Genomic DNA, 8819 nt, shown 5'->3' with positions numbered 1-8819 from the left:
ACTGCTCATCCCAGTCAGTCGAGTGGCGCTCCCACTGTGGGAGGCAGTGACCACCAGGGGCAGCTCCTACATTGAGTGTCTGCCTCCTGGTGGTCAGTGTGCATCATAGGGACTGGTTGACTGATCGTTCTGGTCATTCTGTCTTTCAGTTGCTGGGCTTTTATATATATAGATTATTTTATTATTAATGCTTGAGGAAAAATAGACAAATGATGAATGAATGAGAAGATGCAACATCATTCCGCATTCATTCACATGGAATGACTTTCCCCTAAACTTGTCTCCAATGCAATCATAGCACATTTGCGAATGGGTTTTCCTCAATCTGGGATGTTCTTCCCACCTCCTGTCAAAATTCCTTGCTTCAAAGCCCCCAGTCACATGCCACCTCCTCCATGAAGATCTCTTTGCTTTTCCCTTTGGGACATGCTAACTTTCTGCTCATGTCACCAGTATTATCTCTGAATACTAATGATTCCCAGGTTCATGTTTCCAGTAGAGGGTGAATAGGTGACATGGTGTGCTTATCGCTTATGTGGTCTGTAATGGTTTCCTAGGGCTGCCCTTACAAACTACCACAAACTCGGTGGCTTAAGAGAGCAGACATTTATTGTGTCATGATTCCGGAGGCTAGAAGTCCAAAATCAAGGTGTGTCTGCATGGCTGTGCTCCCTATGACACCTAGGGAGAAGCCTTCCTTCCCTCTTCCTGGTTTCTGGTGGTTTCCTGGCAGTCCTTGGCTCGCAGCCATATCGCTCTAATATCCCTCCCTTCATGGTCAGCTGGGCTTCTCCTGTGTGTCTCTATCTCTTCACAGGGTGTTTGTTTGTTTATTAAGGACACAAGTCGTATTGGATTAGGGGCCTACCCTACTCCAGTATGAATTCATTTTAATTTAAATAATTACATCTACAACAATCCTATTTCCAAAAAAAGTCACATTCTAAGGTACTGGGTGTTATGTCTTCAATATATTATTTGGGGGGGGGGGCACAGTTTCACCCACCACACGGTCTTTTAGTATTTCTCTTGAACTACAGCACTTAAGAGCATATCTTATTATCTGAACTAGATGGTAAAATTTCCTAAGGAAAACCATTCAATTTTACTTCTGAAGGGGCAAACAGGCTGCGCTTGGGCTGGATTTGGTTCGCAGACATGTTTGTCTGCCCTGAAGTATTGGCCCAACACAGTGCTTGGGAAGAGATTCTGAATTAGTCTGAAAGTCTGGATGTCTGGTTCCCATGGCAAACCAGAATGTCTAGCCACACACCAGGGAGCATTGCGCCATGTCCCTCACTGCCTGAAGCCTCGCAGGAGCTTCTCCTCAGACTGGGCAGTGCCCTCCTGGCACCACAGGTACTATATATTCTACTGGTTCTGTGTCTCTGGGGAACCTTGACTAATATACTTTTCATTGAAAAACATGTCAAACACCTAAGCCCCTCTTACCACTTCCACTAACTTCACTCTTGTTCGAGCCATCATCGTCTCTCCCCCGGATGTTACAATTGCTGCATACCCGGCATGCCAGCTGAGCCTGTTTTCCAAGGAGCAGCCAGGGTGACCCTTTAAAGCACTAAGTCCATCAGAGGACTCCTCTATTTAGTGTCCTCCGTTGGCTCCCATCTCACCCAGAGTAAAAGCTAAAGTCCTTAGATGGCCTTCTAGGTCCTACACATTCCGACCTCCTGCTGCTTTCTCTGGCCTCATCCCTGTGCCCTGCCCTGCCTCACTGGACTCCAGTCACACGTGCTTTCCCTTTAACATGCCACCCAGGGTCCAGCCTCAGCACCTTTGTGCTTGCTACTCTCTCTGTCTGGAAAACTCTTTGTTCTGGTTGATTCATCTGAGCTACCCAGAGCAGAATAGCACTAGTTTCTTGTATCTCAAGAGAAGCAATGACTTTATCCAAAATGGAGCGTTCATTTCAGATTTGCCAAAATGTGTGTCTCAGTCCACTGCTTCAGGGTGTCTGTCATCTATGACAGATGGCCTTCCCTTGGCTGATCTGAACCATTTGCCATCTCTGATCTCTGTCACTGTGCCTGTATGAGAATGGTGTGCAGGCAAGTCAAGGAGAAGGACAAGTCTGAGCATTTGCTGCCATGTGCAAGAGAGACCATGGTTTCTCCTCACTGTCTGATTCTCACATACCTCCCCACACTTCTAGTGGCTGCTTCCTAAAGAAGCCCTTGCCCTTTTATCTTGGGCCCAAGAAAACATCCTAATTCACACTAAAACACCATTCCTTGGTGAGGGTAGCGGCGTGGGGCACATTCCCGGAAGTGGATGCTTTAAACATCCTGCATGTGGTGCTGTGATCAGAGAGAGCCTGTGTTCCCTGTCCCTGCCCCCCTGCCCCGCCCTCCCCCACCTGCCCATAATCCTTCCTCAGTGGAGTCATGAAAAGAGCCCATAATCAGAAGAGTGAAGCCCTGGGCTGTGGAAGCAAGGAGACCTGGCTCAAGTCCTGAATCTGACACCATACATGGCAGGGCCTTAGGCAAGTTGCACACCCCTCTCCATTAGTTTCTCACTCACGAATAGAGGTGATAATGCCTACATTATGGGATTTAAGTGCAGTGATGTATAATGAGCGCCTGGTCTGCAGTAAACTGGGAGTCAAGATGAGTCAGGTTTGAAACGGAAGCCAGACTTCAGAGACACGGTCGACACGCCGTCACCTGTGGTTGAGCTGGTGTGTGCGGTGGACTCTCCCGACCACTCCAGTGAGACAGACCCCTGGGCCATCCTCCCATTGTCGCCCCAGCGCTCCTTCCAGAATTTAACGTGACCAGGCCACCTCCCTGCTTAAAATGCTTGCGAGAGGAACCTCAAGTCCATCCTCCAAGTAGCCCGCAAGGCTGGCTGTCAGGACCCGCTTTCTCTCAGCCCACACCTCCTCACTCTTGGACCACTCACCACTGACCTTTGCTCTTGGCATTAAAGAAACATTAAGTAATGAGTGGTCCTTGAGCGTGGTTGTTTGATCACCTGTGCCTATGTCTAACCTTGTTGGCATCCAGCCATATTTCCTCCATCCCCTTCAGGAGCTGTCACCAGAGGTTTTCTGAGATTCAGCCACACTGTGTCAATTGCATTCCCCTACTCTGCTGACTATCCAAAATGGAAAAGAGGTTGGTCCGTGTGACCAGTATTTTTGTGCACACTGTAGCCTTAACATACCTTGTCCTCCACCCTCTCACCTGTAAGACGCTGGGCTACATCTGGCGATTTCCTAGATTCCTTCTCACCAGGACCTTGGGAGCCGGGCTGGGGCGTTGCACCTTCACCAGCAGGCAGTTGGCTCACTGATGCTGCTGGGGTTGAGGTGAGATGCTGCACCCGCAGCCCCTGCTTCAGCTTCATGCAGATACCACGGAGGTGATTGCAGAGAGAGGCTGGGTGGGGAATCCCTTTCCCCGTGGCAGGCCAGTCTGTGAGGCCAAGTCAGTCAGAGAGGGAGCAAGAACAGCAGCCTGGTTCCTGGGATGCTCTCTGCCCTCCTCCTCCGCCCTGGCTACCCCCACAAGAACCAAACTGTGTATCTGAGTCTTAGAATGCCAGGAATGTGCCACAGCCTGATAGGCATGAAGCAGTCTGCAGAGAGGCAGGGAGGAGCTCTGCTTCCAGGCAGAGGCCTGGCAGTGCAAGGACTGCGGGGCCTGAGGGCTGGGCAGCTCCTCCCATCCTCCCCGGGCCTCCTGCTGCAGCCGGGATTTCAAAGGCTGCATTGTGCATTGAGCCGGGGCCTTGGTCCCTCGTGTGCCAGGGAGTAGGCGGGAGGAGGAACACCGTGGGGAGGCTGTGCCCTGGCAGTGCTCTTCTGGCTGGTGTTCCCAGGGTCCTCGGCCCGTGGAGGATGGTGAACACATGGGTGGCTGCTTCTGCATCCCCAGGGAGCGGAGTCTGTCCTGGGGCCCAGGTGAGTTTCCTGGGGGACCTGGGCCTGTGTCTTGGCTGAGGTGGTTGGTTCAGTGAAAGCTCAGGGGTCTGCTGGGGTGGGGAAGTTGCTCTTCCAAAGTCGGGGAGATGGTTGTGCTTTCTGGCTCCCTCCTCCCTCCGTCAGTGTTTGTCACTCTGGCTTTGTAAAAGGGCATACAGCTCGGGAAACATCTACTTTTCCTGAAGAGAGAGGCTGGGAGCTGGCTCTGTGAGGAGCAGTATTGCTCTTGGCTGCCACTCCCAGGGTGTGACTAAGCCCTTCCTTCCTTTCTTCCCAAGATTCCCTAGGTCAGGAAGAAAGCTCCGGCTGCAAGTTCCTCTGGGGTCCATGGGTGGTCATAAACTTGGCCTGCGTCCCTCAAACCCTATTTTCGTCAGGGTTGCTATTACTAAGAAAAACAGGCGTTTCCTGCCTCCTACCTGTTGCAGGGTGATATACTTTTTTGGTATGTCAAGTTGAAGCCACGGAGAATTATTGCTCTAAGCGAGTGTCAAGCCATTGAGACTTGTCATTGTCTGACCAACATCCCGGGTCTGCCCGGGACAGAGGGCTCCCGCAAGGCTCTAGTCAAGGCTAAAATTGGGACAGTCCCAGGCACACCGACATGGTTGGTCACCCTAATGCAAGTTCCTTGCTTGTCTTCAGAGCAGGACCAAGGTGAGGCCCCGTGGTCTTGCGAATGGCATTTATCGGGATGAGTGGCAGCTTTGGGGTGGGGGTGATTGGATTGGGGGAGAGCTAAGGAGGAGATAGAAGAACATCACACAAGGAACCATTCCTAACCCTAGCTGGCATATCATCTCTTCCTGGAGCACTACCATGGTTCCTTGGAGCAGGAGCCCAGGAGAACCCCTAGACAAAGCTTTCTACTCTCTGACAGATGACTCCCCCGGGGGTCCCGTTACTTGGGCTGGCCAATGCCAAAGTGAATGGGAAGTAGCCATATTCTGGAGCCTGAGCACCTTGGCATCTCCAGCAGGGAGAGGCTCCCAGACTAAGGCCACCCAGATCTATAAATTATAAGTAAACAAACCTCTAAACAATGCCACTGAGGCAGGCATCATCACTGTTAATCACCTGGCCTTTGAGGCCAGAATGCCTGGGTTTCATCTCTGTTCCTTGACTTGTGTTGAGCAATGTACTTAACCTCTCTGTGTTTCAATTTCCTCGTGTAGATTTTATGATATGACTGTCTTCCTCATATGAGGATTAAGACTACATGTGAAACAACCTGGCACACAGTTGATTAAGCACAATAAATGTCAGCCACATCAATTACATGTCCATGGCCCCGGCACATCACACTCTCCCTCTAGGCCTCTGTTTGCTCATCTGTAAAATGAGGGGGTTGTGAACTCGCTCTGGGCGGTGTCTCGGGACCTCTGCTCCTGCTCCCTGACCTCAGCTTCTGATGTAGCAACTCTACTTCTGTTTGCTGTCCTGTCCTTCAGCCCAGGATTTCATGTAAGAGAATTCTACAGGTCAAACCCACCAACGAACCACTATTGAGAAAAACAACCTCAAACTTCTTCAACACTCTCATTCAGTTATTTTATTGGTTTACCTGACTTTGCTATTAACAATTGGTTGGCATTCTAGATTCACTTTTTCACCAAGAGTCAGCTTGTTATTTATTCCTATTGAGGCTTTTCATGACACCCTCCCATATTGTTCTCCATACTTCTCAGGGCCCTTTCTTAGGGTGTTGATAGAAGTGCTGTAGGTCTGAGGCCAGTTGACATAAACATCCCCTTCTAGGTGCCCCTATTTATCCTAGAAAAATGGAACAAAATATGAGACACATCCTGGAGCAACTTAATACAGTGGGGTCTTGACTTGTGAGTTTAATTCGTTCCGTGACGGAGCTCGTAACTCAAATTACTCGTATGTCAAATCACTGTGCTGTTCGCTGCGCCAACTAGCGGTGGGGTATCTGAAGCTGGCTCGTAACCCAAATTTTAGCTTGCAACTCAACTCAAAGCAAAAAATCAGCCGAGAGATGGCTCGTATCTCGAAAAACTCGTTAGTCGGGACACTTGTCAGTCAAGGCCCCACTGTAATTGTGTGACTTTGGGCAAGTCTCTTATATTCTTTGAACCTGTCAAATGATTGTATACAACAGGAGGCTTTGGGTAGAAATAAAAGATAAATATTTATTCAAGGGTCTTGAGATTTGCAAACTGAAAACACAACCAAGCAATACCCAGAGTGGTGTGCAGAAGCAAGAAAAACCAAGGATTCTTACAGTGAGGAGTACATTCTTGAGAAGAATCAGTCCTACATTCTTAGACTCTATATGGGTCCAAGATGCTAATCCTCTAGAGGACTGGTGGTCTGGATAATGGATCTCAGGTAGTATGAACACTGTTTCCTTGCCCTTTAAGGGGTAATCAGAGGGCTATCTGGAGGTTTGATGGATATCATGTACTGACCCAAGACTGGAAAGTTCAAAGGTGTAGGTTCCCAGGCTCATTAAAACAAGAATAGAACTGTTTCCTCATACCTCAACCTACTTGCTTTTAGTTATTTTGCAACTTGACTCTAGTGACTTCATTTTATTTCTGCTTTCTATTCGTCAAACCTTAGTTTTCCTGTCTGTAAACTGGATCTAATGGTAGTATCTAGTTCATGGAGCATTTGTGAGGGTTAAATCAGATCATTCATCTCATGGATTTAGCACAGGGTCTGGCTTCTGAAAACCCCTCAGTAATTGTGGGCTGTTTTATTGTTAGCAAGTAGGGACCACTCCAGCGTTCCTTCTTCCTAATTCCTGACTCCACAGGACTAGGAGTCTGTGCTCAGAATTCTTTGGCTGCTCCTGCCATTGTGTCTGTGTAAGTGGGAGTAAACAGTGAGGATCAACAGTCCTCAGGGGTAAGGGAGGCAGCAAAGAAGAAGGTTCTTGATAGAACTGAGCCCTGGCTGGCTGCCCAGTTGGCTTGCTGCAGTGTGACACAATGACTGATGTTGGTTCTGACAACCCCAGCCATGCTGCGTTCTCACACGTGCACGCTGCCCGCAGCATTAGTTCCCTGTGATGTCTCTCATTTGCTCACATAAATCTCCTGACTGCAGGTGGTGAGAGGGTGAGTTACTGGTCAATTGCCATCATCGCTTGACTTCCGGGACCCTTAAATGTTCTTGTCATTATTTAATAAACTACAGTTGCTCACGTAGGTGTACAGAGCAAGCCACATCGAAGTTTGTCTGTTTAAAAGCTCCCAGCACTTTCTCCTTATTTTCAACACATTCTTGAAGAAATTTGGCAGATTTATACCCTTAAACAGTTGCTGTGGGAGAGATATATTTGCCTACATTGATCCTGTTTGTAACTTCCCTTTCAACCTTTTTGGTAAATACTAATCATCAGTGTAATAATAGGAGATGGAAGGAGAATGCCAGGGTAAGATAGGAGAAATGGGAGTGGATTCTCATTTCCAGCAAGTTTCTGTGAGTTAGATGTTTCCCGGATTAGAGACTTTAAACCTCAGATTTCTGAGGTCAGGTTCATGTAGTGGAAACAGCAAGGTCTGCACCCAGTGATCTGTGTGGCGCCCGACTCTGCGACAGTTCTCTGTCATTCAGAGACTATATGGTTGGCAAATGAGCACATGAAAAAAGTGCTCAGCATCATTAGTTATTAGGGAAATGCAAACTGAAATAATGAGATAAAATTGCGCATCTATAGAATGGCTAAAATGAAAACGAGCAACACAGTCAAGTACTGGTGAGGATGTGGAGCAACTGGAGCTCTCACACATTGCCAAGGGGAAGCAAAATGCTACAGCCACTTTGGGGAGTAGTTTGATAGTGTTTAAATAAATCTCAGAGTTTTCTGAACTAAGTGTTAGTAACTTTATCTAGCCAGTATTAATAATAAAGACACTAGCTTCCAGAAAGTAATTTATTGATTCATAAATGAAAAGTCCGGAGGTTATTTTATCAGGTATGGCTTCATCAAGATGTCCAGAAATGTTATCAGGAAGTTCTCTTTCCTCAGCTCTATTTGTACGAGGTTGGTCTCATACTCAGGCAGGCTTCTTCCCTGTGGTGGGACCTACAGCTCCACGCTGTCACATTCGCAGCTTCAAGTTCAGTGGAAAGAAATCCTCTCTTCCCTAAGAGTGCTGGGAGGGTTGTACGACCAATTTCCATGGGCTTAACTTTGGCTGCATGGCTACGGCAGAGCATACTCAGTTCACTTATGCTGAGTCCTGTGCACGTTTGGAGATAGGGATGAAGGGAGGCAGGCTCATCTGAGACACAGAGACTGGGTTCTCCTAGGTCACATGGCTAAACCAATGAAGAAGCCAGGCTTTGAGTCCAGGACTGTCTGATTGCAGAGTCTTTGTTCCCAGACACTGCCTCACCTGCCTCTAGTGTTGGAAGACAATACATAATATTTGGAAAGTAGGCAGAAGCATAGGAAAGATAATTTAAAATAACTCAGCAATAGCCACCATGGACCTTTTGGGTTATTTCCTTTCAGTCATTAAAGTACCATATACTTTCCCTAAAGTACTTTATTCTACATAATAGTTTCTTGTTGCCTTCAATAGTGTCCGGTTCTTTCACAAGGCCCAGCTCAGATCTTGAAATTCCTTCATGTTGAATTTTATGTAATTCCATATATGAAAAAGCTTTATAACTATAAATCCTGTGCAACTATTAACTGCTCCTCCTATTATAAAACTCACTTTCATGTCCCAGATTCCTTATTGTTTCTCAAGGAGCTGGCCTCTGGCTCACGCGTCCCAAAGCATCCGGTGAGCTGGCTGCCTCTATGCACACTGGTGGTCCATGAGGTCCGCAAGGTTGGCAACTGCTGCTCTAGGGGACATTGGAAATCCCCAACATCTAATTAAAAACA

At 47.8% G+C, this 8819-nt stretch overlaps 1 protein-coding gene across 1 annotated transcript in view; it reads left to right on the top strand.

The window, feature by feature from the left end:
• Positions 1 to 3713: 3713 nt before the first annotated feature.
• The window catches only part of SH3TC2 (SH3 domain and tetratricopeptide repeats 2), a 49271-nt gene continuing 44165 nt past the window's right edge, over positions 3714 to 8819 (top strand). The window contains exon 1 of the mRNA XM_006766219.2: positions 3714 to 3928. Within this exon, the coding sequence (XP_006766282.1) occupies positions 3877 to 3928 (52 nt within the window). The 5' untranslated portion in view covers positions 3714 to 3876. The remainder of the gene's footprint in view (positions 3929 to 8819) is intronic.

The sequence above is a fragment of the Myotis davidii genome, unplaced genomic scaffold (genome assembly GCF_000327345.1).
Source record: "Myotis davidii unplaced genomic scaffold, ASM32734v1 scaffold18, whole genome shotgun sequence".
Taxonomy (NCBI): Eukaryota; Metazoa; Chordata; class Mammalia; order Chiroptera; family Vespertilionidae; genus Myotis; species Myotis davidii.
The sequence above is the reverse complement of the archived record's forward strand: the minus strand, read 5'-3'. Positions and strand labels throughout refer to the sequence as shown.